This window comes from Fonticula alba (assembly GCF_000388065.1).
Source record: "Fonticula alba strain ATCC 38817 unplaced genomic scaffold supercont2.5, whole genome shotgun sequence".
Classification (NCBI taxonomy): domain Eukaryota; order Rotosphaerida; family Fonticulaceae; genus Fonticula; species Fonticula alba.
Window position 1 is genome coordinate 632,276 of NW_009242975.1, and position 14,912 is coordinate 647,187.

The window sequence follows — 14,912 nt, forward strand, 5'->3', positions numbered from 1 at the left end:
GCCGCCGCCGCCGCCGCCGCTGCCGCTGCCGCCGCCGCCGCCGCCGCCGCTGCCACCACCACCTCCATCGACACTCCCGCCTACGCCCCCCCCTCCAGGCCCCCTGCAGTGCTGTCGCCCGCCGTGTCGCCCCCCCCGACACACGCTTTCGCCAATACTACGTCCGGCTCCGACTACCCCCCGTACTTCCCCCCGGTGCCGGACACCGCTCTCCCCGGCCCGGGTCAGGATGCCAGCACCACCGGTGCCAAGTTGAACAGCGCCGGTGCTTCTGCCGCCTCTCCTGGCCTTGGGCACATGGACCCCCCACTGCACGCGGCAGCCGCCGCCGCCCCTGGGCCTTCCTTTGCCCGGCATGACGTCCCCTCGGCTGGGCCCGGGGGGTACATGCTCGGGGCGCCGGCCCACCACTTGCCCAGCCCGTCGGCCGTGAATTTCCCCAACTACCACGGTGCGCCGTGCCCTTTGCGCACCTTCCCCTGCTTGATTTTCCGTCGCCCTTGTCTGTTGCGAGTGCTGCTGCCGCGAGTGCTGCTACCGCGAGTGCTGCTGCCGCGAGTGCTGCTGCCGCGAGTGCTGCTACCGCGAGTGCTGCTGCCGCGAGTGTTGCTACCACCACCACTGCCGCTCCTACCAGCGGAGGCGGCGGCCTTGCCTGCCCATTGTTCTCCCTTCCACTGACGCCAATCACCCGGTCACAGACATCGGGCGCCCACGGGCATACTCGCTGCCGACCACGGCCTATACGGCGCCGCCCGTCGTCGGGCCCCTGCCGGTGTCCCAACACCAGTACTACCATGCCCGGGCGTCGCCTCCTCCCAGTGGCAGCGGTGGCGAGGCGCCCGCTGGTGATGATAGCCCCGCCTCCGGGGGCTCCGGGCGCGAGGTCCGACTCTCCTCGCAGCCCGGGTCCTCTCAGTCCTCGGCCGCTGGGACTCCCAGCGGCTTGGGCTTCGGCGGCAGCAACCCCGGTGCCGATGGCAGTGAGCCGGACACAGCATCCACCGTGGGCCCCCAGGAGCCGGCCGCCGCCCCGACCGCCGGGGCAAAGGCCGAGGCTCCGCGTCGGCGCCGGCGTCGGGCACCCAGCCGCCCGGCCGCCGGGTCCTCGAGCCCCAACGCCACGACCCCCACGCCCGGCGGCCGGGACCCCTCGCAAGCAGTCAAGGCCTCGGGTGAGCCCCCGGGCACGGATGCAGCCTCCTCGGCCCGGCCCGGCTCCCCGGTCCCCCAAAAGCCCGCGGCCACCTACGTTTCCAAGGCATGCACCAACTGCCGGAAGTCTCATCTGGCATGCGATGAGAGCCGCCCCTGCCGGCGATGCATCAGCGCCGACAAGGCGCACTCTTGCGTCAGCGGCGTGCACAAGAAGCGTGGCCGGCGCTCGCGCGCCGAGATCGCCCAGTCTGGCGGCGCCGGCGCCGGTGCCCAGGCCGCTGCTTCGACCTCGAAGGCCGAGCCCCCGGCCACCGAGGCGGCCACTGGCGCTGCCACCACTGGCGCCGCCGGCGCCACTGGCACTGCCCCTGATGCGGCCACTCCCGCCGTTGCTGCTGCCGCTGCCGCTGCGGCCACCGCCGCTCCCGCCGCTCGCGTCACGGAAACCCATGACACGGCCAAGGCCCGAGACGGTCGCAAGGGTCACCGTGCTCGTGAAGGGCTCGAGGCCGGTTCCTCCGCGGGCCGTGCCGATGGCCCGGTGCCTGTGGTCTCGGAAATCCCCGGGGTCTGCGCCCATGCCTCCTCCTCGACATTGGTGCGCATGGAGCACCTTGCCATTGCGGGAGATTGTCCCCCGATGCGGTCACCTCCGCGAAAGGCCGAGGCCACCAGCACCGGGTCTTCGACGCCAGCCTCGATGGGGCCCTCCGTAATGATGGCGCCGCCGCCGCCGCCGCCGCCGCCGCCGCCGCCGCCGCCGCCGCCGCCGCCATCGGGCCTTCTCCTTTCCGACCCCTACTACCCCGGCATGATGGCGCTGCCTCCGGGAGACCATCCGTCTCGCTCGCTGGCGGGTTCCCACCATGCGCCGGTGTCCTCGGCGGCGTCCCCCTCGCCAGTTCACCCTCCGCACAAGCCGCACCAGCTCCCCTCCCATCATGCCCTCCATGGCCACCCGCCGAATGGCGAGGCCTCCGCCGGCACGGGCTTCTACTCCCAGCATGCGGCCCTGCCAAGCCTACCCCCGGCTGCATCTCATGCCTCGACTCCGGCATACCAATCGCCCCCGCAGTCGCATCCGCCCTCGCACTCGCACCCCCACCATCATCACCACCACCACCACTATCACCACCACCAGCACCAGCCGCAGCAGCCACCATCGGCACATCCCCCCTCGCAGCCGCTCTCGCTGTCACAGTCGCGGCTCCCTTCGCATCCACACCCGCATGATCCCACGCACCTGCAGCCACAGCGCCAACAGCCACAGCCCCCGTCGTATCCGCATCCGGCCTACTACAACGCTCAAGCCTACTACCAGTCGTCTTCTTCTTCGGACCCGGATGGCGATTCATACCAGGCCCCGGCCTACCAGGCCCAATCCTTTGCCGGAGAGTCGACTCACCCGGGACACTACTATCCGAGTCCGCCTCTTCCAGTAGCCGCGTCAGGCGCCACCAGTGGCCTTGCCTTTGCCGGGGCCTGGGGGTCTGCCTCGGTGGACAATTTCACCGCCGGCCCTCCCCATGGCGCGTATGCCCCTGCCCGGTTTGATGACACGATGCAATTCACCGTTGCGGCAAGCCCCGCCGGGGGGCCGGCCTTCTCGCCACCCTCGCTGGCGCAGCAGCAGCATCCCCTACCTGGAGGTGATCTGAGTTCGCAGTACGCTTCCCTCCCCCCCTCTCTTCCCTTGCTCCTGCCCTCGTTGGTTCTTTTCTCACACCCTCAATCTCCATTGCGTCGGCCCTCCAGCGGGCCAGCCCCGAGGACCGGTGTCGGCGCCCTGCCCGCCGATGCCCATGCCCCGGAGGTTTCGTACCCCGAGTCTGCGCCGCTGCTGCAGGCACACTCGCCGGCCTCGCCGCCGGGGAGTGTCGGTGCTGGCGCCCGGCACTCCGGCTTGCCGCACAAGCTCCAGCCCCAGCGCCTTGTGAGTCCCACCGAGTTGGATGGCCAGCTTGGCGCCCAATCGCGTGCTCGCTCGGACCCGGACCTCTTCCGCGCTGTCGGCGGGGATCCCCGGCCATCGGTGGCAACCGCCACGCCGGCCGGCCCCATGGCTGGCCATGCTGCGGTGGCCAAGCCGCCGACCACGGCCAGCTCCTCGAGCGGGGGCTTCGCCCATGCGGCAGGCTCGGGCCCGGTGTCGGCCGATGGCTTTGGCCCCAGGCGCTCGGCGACGGCCTTCGACCCGTGCCGCCGGTCGGAGCTCCTGCTCCAGCGCGCGGGGTCGCACGACAATCTCACCTTCTCCGGGGCGGGGCCCGCGCCGGGGGTGGCCGCCACCGCGATGCCGGTGACCGGCTACGCTGATCGTGCCCCGGTTCATCCCCCTCCAAGGGCGGACTTCAGCCCGGCCGCGTCTGCCGGTCACCCGGCCCCCCCGGGGCTTTCCGGTCGCCTGTCCCAGTCGCTGTCCTCGGTGGCACTTGGCTGCCCGCCTGCCGGAGACTCGAATGATCAACTCCATCAGCAACCGCAACAACAACAACAACAGCAGCAGCAACAACAGCATCACTCCCATCACCCTTCCTCCCATCACTTGGCGGTGGGCGTTGCTGCTGGTGCCGGAGCGAATGACGCCGCCGGGCTTGTGCCTCGCGGTCGGGCCCTGTCGGTTGCATCGGCATCCCCCTCGCCGAGCGCCTTCCGCCGGGCCCCGCCTTCTGCGGCGGTTTATGCTGTTGGCAATCTGCCCGGGGAGGATGTCCATCCTGGGTCGGGGGCCGGTGTGCATGCTGGCCCGAGCCCGACGGCCTTCCACTCTCCGGCGCCGGGGGAGCGCATCAAGCGCCCGAACCCGGTGGTCCATCGAAATCCCACGAGCGCGGCCCTGACGCGGGATATTGCCCCCTCCGGGGCGTCAACCATTCAGCCGACTCCCCTGAGGCCGCCCTCGCCGCCGACCATTCGCCAGTGCGTGCGGTATTCGCCCTCGGCAGCCGCCGTGGCCGGTGGTGTGGTCGCCGTGTCGCCGCCAGTGCCGCATCCCTCTGCGCAAACCATCGCCCAGCGCAAGTGCGCCTGCCCGTCGGACATCCACTGCATCTGTGGCGATGGCGGCACCGGTGCCTCGGGCCCCGGGAGCGCCGGCATCGGCAGCGGCAGCGGCAGCGGCAGCGCCAACGAAGGCGGCACTTCTGCACACCTGCTGGGGCCCGAGGTGTCGGCCTTCGCCGATCGCCCTCCGCACTACCCGTCGGCCTTTCGCCACGACTCGGACCCGGTGGCCGGGGGCCTGCAGTATGCCCCGCTGGCTGGCGGCCCCGGCTCCGGCGGCACTGGCGGCGGCCCAGCCACCGGGTCCCCGGCCGATGGGAGCCTCAATAGTGGCGGAAGCAGCGGCACCGGGACGCCGCGCCTGGGCAGCTCCCCCTACCCGGCGGTGATGTCCTACCGGGCAACCTCGCTGGGTCCCTCAAGTGCCATGTCGGCCTCCCCCTCGCCCGGTCCTTCCTCCGCGTCTCAGGTGTCGATCGGAGCGCTGGCGCTCCCATCCGCCGGAGGCCCCCCGGCGATGGTGGCGGCGCAGCCCCTGGCCGATCCGCATTCGGCGTCTGGCGGCGGCCCGGGGGCCGGCAAATGTGCGGCCTACTATGAGGTCCCGCACCCGGGCCTGCTGATGCCGGCCGGGCGTCCGGCCGGCGGGGATGCCCCCGTCGAGGGGTTCCTGTCGGCCGATGGCTTCCTGCCTGGGGCGGCCGTGGCACCGACCATGGGGCATGTGCGGCTCTCGCCCTCCTATGCGAGTGCCGTGCCGAACAGCCTGTCCCCGGTGCATGGGCACCCGGTGGAGCGGTCCCCGGCATCGGCCCCCAGCTCGGTGGCTCCTCATGCCATGCCGCCGGCGGCGGCGGCGGCCACCACGTCGCCATTGTTGCTGGGCTACTCGCCCCCGGCCGGCGGCGCGGGTGCTTCCCTTGGCCGTGCTGCCTCGGCCACCTCCCTGTACCCGGCCAGTGCCGGGGCCGATCCCCTCTTGCGTGGGGGTCCCCCAGCGAGTGGTGGCCTGGCGCCCGCTTCGGCCATGGGAATGGAGCAATCCCTGCACCTCCTTGGCTCGAACCCCCCGCCGCAGCATCATCGGCCGCACTCGGTAAACTTTCACATCAAGCCCGAGCTCCGGGTCAACACAACCCATGTGTCCATGCCGCCGTCGGGAGGCCATGCTTCCTCGATGTCAGCCCCCCCGGCGGCCGGCCCCCCGGGTGGTGGGCTCCCCCACCTCCTTTCGACAGCCCCTAGCGCGACCGGCGTGTCCTCTCTCAGTGCGTACTCTGTGGGCTTTGCCTCTTTGTCCCCCCCCCTCCCCCCTCTCTCTCTGCCTCCCGTGCTGTGGGCCACCCCCCTATTCTCGCCTTTCCCGCAATGCATGCCGACCTGTTCCTCTTCACTAACATGCTCCTATCCATGTGTGTGTGTGCTGCTCTCCAGGCCTCCCAGCCCAAATGGGCGACTACTCGCTTGATGCCAACTTGATGGCCGTGCCACAGCCATCCCCAGGCTCGGCGTTGCAGTATCCCATGTCGGGCCTCCCGTCGGATGGCGGTCCTCTTCGGCGTGGTGGTATGTCTTCCCCCGGTGGTGGGCGGCCGGCCCCTCTTGGGTGCATCCCATGTGTTGTTATTTTTCCTCCCTCCCCCCCCCCCTCTCTCTCTCTTTGCTCACATGCGCCCAACTCACCGTGGCCCCCTCCTCCTCTCCTCGTTTGTTCTTCCAGCTGCGTCCTTGTCTCCCCTTCGGCCGCTGCCTGCCAGTGACATTCTGAATGGTGGCAATCTGGCGCCAGTCGGCTCCGAGCCACTTGCCCATCACTCGTCTCGCCTGCCGGACGTCGGGGTGTACCGTCCCCGCCCCCTTCCACCGGCCGTGACAGCAGTGCCCCTTGCGCCGATGTGGCATGCGGTTGAGGCACCGGCGACATCCGTGTGCGATCATGCGGCCACCAATGCCGATGGCTCGATCATCACTTGTGGCCGTTGCTACCGCTTCGCCTGATGGCACCACGACATGCCGCATTCTTCCCTCCCTCCCTCCTCCCTCTCCCGCTCTGGTCCGTCCTCCCCCATCTTCCCCTTGTGGAACTTCCCTCGGTTTCCCACCAATGTGGGGCCCCTGCCCTTGCGACACCACCCTCCGGTCCCCCGAGACAGATATCCCCCTTCGTGCGCCTCCTGTGCGCCGCGGTCCATGTACTTGTACTTTTGCTCTCCCCCCCTCCCTTTCTGGCCCGCGCTCTCTCCTCGGTGTGTCCGTAAATACCCCTCCCCCCCCCTCCCCTCCCCTGCCTCTCCCTGTCTCTCTCCTTGCAATAGATCCCTTCCCTGCATGTGTTATTCCTCTCCTCCTCTTGTGTTTCCCTCTTGGGCATGCATTTATAGGTGGGCAGCTTCCTTGCGCCCTGCTGCCCGGGGGTGCCTCCCTCTCAGCAAAAGCCCGGGATCCTTCGCCAGGCGATGTTTGGTCTCGCATTGGCCTTCTCTCGGGCCGAACGTATCACACGGCTTTCGCGAACTTCAAAGAGCATTCCTATTCAGGAAGAAGGAGAGGAGAGAGGGGAGGGTAGAGGTGGGCCATTTCCACGTCCGACAGGAGGGGGGGGGGGGCGGCACGCATCGAGGCGGGAGGTCGATTGCCGGCGCACATGGCGTCGCGACAAAGGGGTGATATGCCGGGAGGATGGGTCCCAGAGGGGGAGCACACCACCAGACGGTCTTGTCCATGGTGTCAAACAGACTCGGCCCAGCCATGCCGGCCACGCTGGCTCCTGGCTCACGCCTGCGCGCAGCTCGCGCCGGCCGTGTCAGTGCCCTAGGTGGCGGCCTGCTCGGCCAAAGGCTGGACCGGCGCCTCGGGATCGGCGAGGGGCACGAAGAACTTCGGCCGGCGGAACACATGGTACGAGTGCCGCCTGGAGCCGGGCCAGTGGAACATAACCGGGAAGCGAACCTGCTTCGGGATCAGCCGGTCGGAGGCGGCCTCATCGCCCACAAGGTGCTCATGATCCCCAAGGGCCCGGGACAGAGCGTGGACCTCGGGCCCACCGCCGCACGAGTAATTCAGGACGTCATGATCGCAGTGGGGCGTCTCGAGCATGGCAGTCTCCGTGGCAGCAGCCAGGGCCGCCAGCGGGGGCACTCCATACCGGGCCACCTGGAGCTCGGTGTCGGTGATGCCGCCGTGCGACACCCGGGCATACCCGAGGCGCTTGAAGCCCTGTGCGCGTTTTCCATTCCATTCCCAGCGATGCCCGAACAAAGTCGAGAGAGTGTGTGTGTGTGTGTGTGTGCGCGTTAGAAATATGCGTCCCGGGAGAAAGACTCACAGATGGGGCCACCATGTGTGCGTGCATGTGCATGCGCAGGGGCGCATGTGTGAAGAGGGCAGGAAAAAGAAAGGGACACCACAAACAAGCGCGGCGGCAGCAGCAGCAGCAGCAGCAGCAGCGGCGGCGGCGGCGGCGATCCAGACACATCGACTCCCACACGCACCCTGTAGCCCAGGTATTGGCACCAGCGGTTCGAGTCATCGGGATCGATGTCCCGGATGTTGCCCCCCTCAAAGAGGCGACGGTATTCCGGCGCATGGGGCTTGGTGACGACGTAGCCGGCGAAGGCCACCGGGCGCAGGCCGCTCGGGCGCGGCCCATGCCGCAGCAGGGTGGCCAGCCGACGTGTTTGCAACTCCCGATCCAGGGGATCCTCCTCCTGGCCATTGTGCGAGATGATGACATCCACCAAGCGGAAGCCGGCGGCCTCGGCCCGGTGATCCTCGCCGGCCACGCCGGGGCCGCGATCCACCGGGAACCGGTGGTGCACGGCATACGGGTGGTCATACGGGTCGGTGCCCCAGCCGAGATGCCCATCGCCATCGTGCCCGGCGGTCACCAGGTCCGCCGGGAGCCGGTAGGGACGCGGGGTGGCCGGCGAGATGGGCACCGCGATGGTGGCGTAAATGGCACAGGCCAGCTCGCCCACCGGCGAGGGGAGGAGCTCATGCCGGGACCGAACAATCGGATAGCGACTGAGCATGGCACAGCCCCACGTGTGTTCCAGAGGCCCGGGCCCATAGTCGGCGTACATGCCGAGGCGCTCGCCCAATTGCAGCGGCACGTCGCGGTTGCCGATGAAGGACCGCATGGTGTCGCTCTCCAGCAGACCAATGACATCGATGTCCATGTCCTCGATCAGCCGCGCCATGCGCTCATGACTGAGCCACATCTCATTGTCATAGCCAAAGTGGATGGTCCAAATGCCGACCGTCAGGGTGGGCATGTTGGCCGCCGGGGGCACGGCCCCGGGCAGCGTGTCCGGGCGGTACCGCGGCCCGATGTCCTGGCCATTGGCGGCCGCGGTGGCCGGGCCCTCCTCGTAAACCATGCGCACGGGGTGCATGCCGGTCGGGCGGATGTGCCGCGTGCGAAGCTGCACCGCCAGCACCAGCCCCACATGCAGGAGAATGACCACCACCCACACGCTCAGGCGCTCCAGCGGGGCACTGGCCCCCAGCCGGCCGCCGGTCCCGGTGCCAAAGTACCGCCGGGTGCCGAGAAGCAGGACCAGGGCCGTCAGCGCCGCCAGGAGGCCGGACTTCTCCCGGAAGTACACCCCTCCCGGGACAAAGGCATAGGCCACGACGAAAGCCTGGAAGAAGAGCCCCACCAGGAAGACCACATGCCCGAGGGTGATGGCCAGGGGAGCCGCCCGGCCGCCGAGGCGCGACAACGCCCGCAGGGTGGCCGGCCAGACGCACGCCGCCTGGAAGGCCACGGCCAGCCCCCCGGCGAAGCCCAGCTCCGGCGTCGGGCGCCACATCAGCAAATAGGCCCCGACAGCGCCGAAGGCCCAGAGGAGCGTGCTGCCGGCGGCCCCGGTGAAGAGCCCACACAGCAGGCCGAAGGAGAGCGCCGGCACCAGGAGCAGGCCCCATGGCAGGGGCATGGGCCCGTGGTCCGGGTAGTGCTGCACCACCATGCGCGGGATGACCGCGATGTCGGTCAGCATCCAGTGCGTCAGGGCCACCAGCGTGCCGTAGATCAGCCCCACTGGGAAGAGGTGCGCCCTTGTGGCGGGAACGCGGCAGGGAACCCGTCGAGGAGAAGGCCGGGGGAAGTCCGGGGGAAGTCCGGGGGAAGGCCGGGGGAAGGCCGGGGGAAGGCCGGGGGAAGGCAGGGAAAAGGCCGGGGGAGGGCAGGGAAAAGGCCGGGGGAGGGCAGGGAAAAGGCCGGGGGAAGGCAGGAAGAAGGCAGGAAGAAGACAGGGACAAGGCGGAGAAATACCCGTTAGCAGGCTGCAAGCCAAGCGAGGCAGAGGGGTGGGGCAGGAAGAGTCCAGCATCCCGGCGAGCCGGGGTCGCACCAGTGGAGCTTCGGCAGGGCGGCCGCACGGGCGTCCGATGGCCGGCCCTCCACATGAAGCACCGTGTCCTCGGGGTCAGACACGCGCGGGCGAAGGCCCCGGCGCAGCAGGCGCTCCAGGACAGCCAGCCCACCGACCACCAGGCCCTGGCGATGCCAGCCGCCACCGGCCTCCGGCAGGCGATCCGGATGCAGGACCGGCCACAGGGGGTTTCCGCTTCCGAAGGACACGCGCAGCACCACCGTCGCAATGAGCCCCAGCACATGGGCAGCTGTGCAGGCAGGCGGCCGCCCAGGCAAAGTTGACGGGTCGAAGGGTGAGAAAGAGCGCGCGCGCGCACACACACACACGCCCCCCACGCCGGGTCCAAGGCCCGAAAAGGGGGCAAATGTCGAGCAGGACACAGCAATAGCAAGAGAGGAAGGGAGAGGAGGAGAGCGCGGGAAGGGGAGACGGAGAGTCACGCACCAGCAGCCTTGCGGTAGGCTCCAGCCGTCAGCTCCGACAGGGCGGCCGCCTTCAGGATGGAGCTGGCCGCCAGGGCAATGCCACCGAGGCCCAGGCGCTCGGCAGGCTCCTCGACCCAGGCCGCACCGATGCCGGCAGCCAGGGCCACCGCACGAAGCACCGACGCGGCCACATTGCTCCGGGCCACCAGGCGGCGGAGGCGCGGCACGGCCAGGAGAATGGTCATGAAGCTGCCGACGATGGCCGCCTCATGCCCGGACATGCCCATGTTGAAGAGGGGGAAGAACCAAATCATGGTAAGCAGGCTGGTGGCATAGGTCCAGTGCAGGGCCGACTGCACGCAGTCCGACAGGAAGGCCAGCCCGGCACCGAGGGCGCCAGCCGGCCGACCGTGAGTCGCGATGACCGCCGGCACGGCCTGGCCAACCATCGAGCCGGCCGGCTGGTGGACACCGCCGGCCTTGGCGCTGGCCTTGGCAGCGGCCTCGGCCGCCTGGGCCGCCGCCACCGCGGCATTGGCCGCCGCCAGGACCGCCTCATTGTTGGGCACGTCGGCCGCATGGGCCCCACTGCCGACGGCCACCAGGCTGAAGCGGTCGGTAAAGGTAAGCCGGACCCCGGTCAGGTGGTAATTGGCCAGATGGTCGCCCAGCACGTCGATCAGAATGAGCGACCACTCGGCCACGGCATAGCGCGAGTAGGCCCCGCCCACCCGGTGGACCTTGTGCTGGATGTAGAAGTGGGCCCCGACGCCGACGGCCGTCAGGAAGAGGACCGGCACCGCGGCGCGCAGGACCAAATGAAGCCGAGAGCGGTTGGGATCCTGGCGATGTGCCCGGTCAGGCGGCCGGGCAATGTTGTCAGTCCTGGAGCAGGCGCGATGGGTGCATCAAGGGCCGGTGGCCGTCATGGCATGAGTCCCTGAGGGGCGGGGGTGGGGGGGGGGGGTTGCTGACGCGAACGAGGTTCAGGATATGGAAGGTGATGCTGGACAGCAGGTAGACGGCCATGGCCAGCTCGTGCGGGAAGGAGGAGTCCGAGCTGGTGACGTAGGTCCACCCGCCGGCGCTCAGCGCCCGAGTGAAGGCCAGCAGCAAGATCACCAAGCGGAGGAAGCCCGGCGGACTGGGAGCGACAGCGGGAGAGGGAGGGGTGGGGAGGGGGGGGGGGGGACAAGTTGGCTGGCTGTCAGCACTCCGGCGGGCGCCGCAGGAGGAGGAGTCCGTCGCTGTCGTCGTGGATGACGCACCTGGCCGAGTAGTCGGCCAGCATCATGGCAAAGCGCGGGAAGGCCGCGGTAGCCATCAAATACTGGAAGACCGACCGCTGGGGATAGTAGTCCCCGATGGTGGCCGAAATGGAGGGGAACCATTCCTGCAGGTGGGCGAGAGAGAGAAAGGGAGAGAGGGAGTCAGACGCAGAGCGCAAGGGAGGAAGGGTCAGAGGGGAGGGCGCCTTGGTGCTGCGAGGAGGCTTGCACGCGGGGCCCCGCTTGCCAGGGGAGCAACATACCACGGGGTAGCGGTGCCACCGGTTGCGGACGATCTTGTAGTAGTCATACTTGACACCGAGGGCGAGGGCCAGGCCAAAGGCAGCTGCATGTACAGGGAAGGGCGAGGGGGGCGGGGGGAGGAGCGACAGCCACAGCCGAGGCAAGGGCAGGCAGCGGGGCCACAGGAGGGTCAGAGGGCAACGGGAGACGCCGAGAGGCAAGGTGCCAAATGGCGGGACGAGTGGACGAACAGAAAACCAGGATGGTGTGCATCCAAACCGCAACCCGAGCCTGAATGAATGGCCCTCGGGGGGGAAGTGGCGTGGTCGAGAGGGACGCCTTGCCAGTGGGGTCGTCCTGGGCGCTGGAGGTGCGGGCGGGAGGGTGTTCGGCGGCGCCAGCCCGACGCCGGGTGCTGGCAGACGCCCCGCCGACAGTCGACGATCGACCCTTGTCCTGGGGGGGGGGGGGGGAGGCATATGCCGAGATTGTTAGCACGCAGGGCGGTGCAACGGGCCAGGGCACTGCGAGGGGCGAGCCGGAGAACGAACCATTTCGCTCGACGGCCCCTTCTGCAGGGACACGGTCATGCTTTCCGGACGGAGGGGAGGGGGGGGAAGTGGTGTGGTGTGTGTATGTTTGGCGAGGAGAAGGCGACGGGGGTATTTTTCTCGCTCGCGCTCTCTCGCTCTCTCTCTGTCTCTCTGTGTACGTGTGTGTACCGGTGTGATCCACGGCGGGTGCACAGATGGCCAGGGAGGCGCACAGGGGGGGGGGGGAGGCAAATGGGAGGAAGGAGGGAGAAGGCGGGGGGTGGGATATTTCACGGGCTATGCGCCTTGCTCGGGGCTGGCAGAAAAGAGGGCCCACATACCTCGCTTTGGGGGGGGGGGGGGGGGGGCCAAAGGAAAAGGGCCTTCCCAAGACGGCCCTCTGCCGCTTTCCCTCTTGGTACCCGATGGCATGTCGGCCCTGGGAGCCAACCCCCCTGGCCTGGCCTTCCTCGATCGCGTCGGGGGTGGAGCGCGCAGGCGCCCAGCCGGTTGGGCAACCACAGTCCCTCACGTCTCGGCCTGTTGTCGGGGGGGGGGAGGGGGGGGGGGGGGGGGGCAAATTTATAGACGCCACAAGAAGCCCGGGCAGAGCGCTGGCTGGCAGGATTCCCACGCTGGACAGATTCACCCGCCGAAACATATGGCCCTTCAGATGCCTCCCTCGCCGGGAGGAATCACACCGATTAATATGCGGCCTGTGGGAAGAGGAGGGGCCGGGCGCGCGCAGATGTGTGAACATGGCAGTGCCGTGGCGGGCTGGGCGATCGGTCCCGCCGTCCCTCCCGACGATGGGCCCTGACAGGTTTGTCGCTGGGGCTCTGATCGCCGGGCCCATCCGGCCGGGTCGGCCGGGCCCCCCTGCGCTTCCTCCGAACCAGCGTCGTGTGTCCCCATCGGCCCTCGCGCCGAGAGAGCGGCCGGGGCAACCTTTTCACGCGCGCGATCCGGTGGCACTTGGAATCCGCCGCGGCTGTGGGCTCTTTTTCGGGGTCCATGCCCAGCGGTACTTAGACGTGCCGCGGACACCCCTCCTCCTTCCCCTCCTCCTTCTCTTCACCCTCTCTCTCTCTCTCTCTCTCCCCCCTCCTGCCGAGTCACTTGCGCCTGCTCCTCCCCTTCCGGCCCCATCCAGGTGCACATCCCGCCATTCCATTCTCTTCCGGAGCCGCCGCACCCACCGTCACACATACACTGCCTGGAGAGGGGGCCATCAGGCGTGCCCCGGGCCAGCCAGCCAGCCAGCCAGCCAGCAGGCCACCCAAAGACAGGGCCATGTTCACATCGGTCGAGCGCGTCCGCCGACGAACCGGCCGGAAGTCCCTCTCGCGCTCGGACTATCTGTTTGGCTGCTTGGTGACCCTGCGCGATCGCCAAACCGACGACGGTGCGGTTTCCGGTGGGGGCATGCCATGAAGCCAGGGCCCGAAAAGGGCGCCTCCCACCCACCTGGCCGTCGCTGACAATCCCCCCCCCCCTCTCGTTCATTTTTTCTTCCCCCCTGCCACAGCCCACCGGCTCGAGGTCCTCGCACACCTGGGCAACTTCGCCTATGACCCCTTCAACCACCGGTTCCTGCAGCCGCATGGCTTCTCCTCGCTGTTGATGGGTACGTCCAGGAGCCGGCCTCGCCTGCCACCGGTCCCGCCTCTTCGCGCCGATTTTCACGCCCGCACCCTTCGCCCCGCCTTGGATGGCTGACAGCAGCCGATGCACGACCATCCCTCCCCCCCCCCCCGCCCCCCCCTCGGCCTGGTGGCTCACAGCGACAATCGCCGATCCACGGTCCGGCCGGGAGGTACCCCTCCGATGCCCCTGCCCGGCAGCCGTTCGACAGCTCCTGCACCATGCGACCGCCGGATTGGTGAACATTCTGCCTGGCATCAACGTTGGCCCTCCCGGCCGGGACGGCTCGGCGGGCCTCCTGCAGGACGCCTTCAGTGCGCTGCTGGCCGCCTGCCGCGCCGGAGCCGGGGCCTGCGCCCCGACGCCCGGAGCCCCCTCGGCCTTTTTCTTCGACGGCGTGTCGCTCATTTGGCTGGCCTGCCCCCATGGGTCCCCTGGGGTGCCCCCTTGCGCCGTGTGCCGGGACATGCTGCTGCAGGTGACCCAGTCCGCGGGCGAGTGTTGCGCGGTTGCCACCAACGCCGGGTGCTTGGGCGACCGGCTTCGCAGCGCCCCTCCGGACGGCGGGCCTGCCATGGAATGGGCCTGCCTCGACTTGCGCCTGGCCGCCCTGGCCTTGGCCCTGCTTGAAACCCTGGCTGCCGGGCCTCGATCTCGGGAATCCGCCGCCCTGTGTGCGTCCGCCGCTTGGCGATCCTCCCCTGCACCCCCCCTGGCACGCCGGCCGCCTGCCCCTCTGACATGTCTCCCCTGGCTGGCCTGCCTGTGCCTCGCCATCTGCCAATCTCTGCTGGCCTGCCTCTCCGGGGCTCCAGTGGCAGAGCTCGGTGCCGGCATCGACATGGTCGACGCCTGGCTGCCTGGGCTGGAGGCGGTGCAACGCGCGGCGGCTCTACACGCGGCGGATGCTGTCCGCCATGCGCAATCGCTCCAGCACCCGGCGGCGGCCCTGCTTCGGGAGCATGCGCCCACCGGCCGGCCGGCCGTTCTGCGGCCACTTCATCAAGCCGCCAGCCTGGCGGCCCAGCTGGACTGCGCTCGCCAGAGTGCCCGTCTCGCGGCCGGTGCTCCGCCCCCGCGGCGGGACGACGGCCAGATACCCAGCGAGCCGGGTGGCGAAACTGGGTGAATGGCCCCCGGCGTCCGTTGGCACATGGCTCATGCCGATCGCCCCCGCCGCCCGTCCCACCCGCGTGCACTTTGGCGATCTTGTTAGCTCGCGCCTCCGGCCGGTGGGTGTGGCGCCGCGGCTCGCCC

At 69.4% G+C, this 14,912-nt stretch overlaps 3 protein-coding genes across 3 annotated transcripts; 2 read left to right on the plus strand and 1 right to left on the minus strand.

Annotated features, from left to right (window-relative positions):
• Nucleotides 1–95: 95 nt before the first annotated feature.
• H696_03328 (hypothetical protein) lies at nt 96–6,436 on the plus strand. The gene is made up of 5 exons (XM_009497187.1): nt 96–451; nt 702–2,823; nt 2,914–5,429; nt 5,596–5,727; nt 5,882–6,436. The coding sequence occupies exons 1-5, from the start codon at nt 298–300 to the stop codon at nt 6,157–6,159; spliced, it is 5,202 nt and encodes a 1,733-aa protein (XP_009495462.1). The 5' UTR covers nt 96–297; the 3' UTR covers nt 6,160–6,436.
• A 536-nt stretch (nt 6,437–6,972) lies between these two features.
• H696_03329 (hypothetical protein) lies at nt 6,973–12,068 on the minus strand (the record flags this gene model as incomplete). Its single annotated transcript, XM_009497188.1, has 9 exons — nt 6,973–7,377; nt 7,653–9,222; nt 9,600–9,789; nt 9,987–10,809; nt 10,949–11,111; nt 11,236–11,360; nt 11,499–11,581; nt 11,730–11,934; nt 12,030–12,068. The coding sequence occupies 9 exons, from the start codon at nt 12,066–12,068 to the stop codon at nt 6,973–6,975; spliced, it is 3,603 nt and encodes a 1,200-aa protein (XP_009495463.1).
• A 1,027-nt stretch (nt 12,069–13,095) lies between these two features.
• Nucleotides 13,096–14,861, plus strand: H696_03330 (hypothetical protein). Its single transcript, XM_009497189.1, has 4 exons — nt 13,096–13,416; nt 13,540–13,638; nt 13,796–14,329; nt 14,471–14,861. The coding sequence occupies exons 1-4, from the start codon at nt 13,305–13,307 to the stop codon at nt 14,782–14,784; spliced, it is 1,059 nt and encodes a 352-aa protein (XP_009495464.1). The 5' UTR covers nt 13,096–13,304; the 3' UTR covers nt 14,785–14,861.
• The last annotated feature ends 51 nt before the right edge of the window (nt 14,862–14,912 follow it).

What these genes read in the sequence shown, in the direction of transcription:
- H696_03328 (XM_009497187.1), top strand. Translation starts at nt 298, where the DNA reads ATGGACCCCCCACTGCACGCGGCAGCCGCCGCCGCCCCTGGGCCTTCC. An exon ending in GAATTTCCCCAACTACCACG is followed by an intron (nt 452 to 701) that starts GTGCGCCGTGCC and finishes ACCCGGTCACAG; the next exon opens with ACATCGGGCGCCCACGGGCA. An exon ending in GACCGGCGTGTCCTCTCTCA is followed by an intron (nt 5,430 to 5,595) that starts GTGCGTACTCTG and finishes GCTGCTCTCCAG; the next exon opens with GCCTCCCAGCCCAAATGGGC.
- H696_03330 (XM_009497189.1), top strand. Translation starts at nt 13,305, where the DNA reads ATGTTCACATCGGTCGAGCGCGTCCGCCGACGAACCGGCCGGAAGTCC. An exon ending in CGATCGCCAAACCGACGACG is followed by an intron (nt 13,417 to 13,539) that starts GTGCGGTTTCCG and finishes CCCCTGCCACAG; the next exon opens with CCCACCGGCTCGAGGTCCTC. An exon ending in CTTCTCCTCGCTGTTGATGG is followed by an intron (nt 13,639 to 13,795) that starts GTACGTCCAGGA and finishes GGTGGCTCACAG; the next exon opens with CGACAATCGCCGATCCACGG.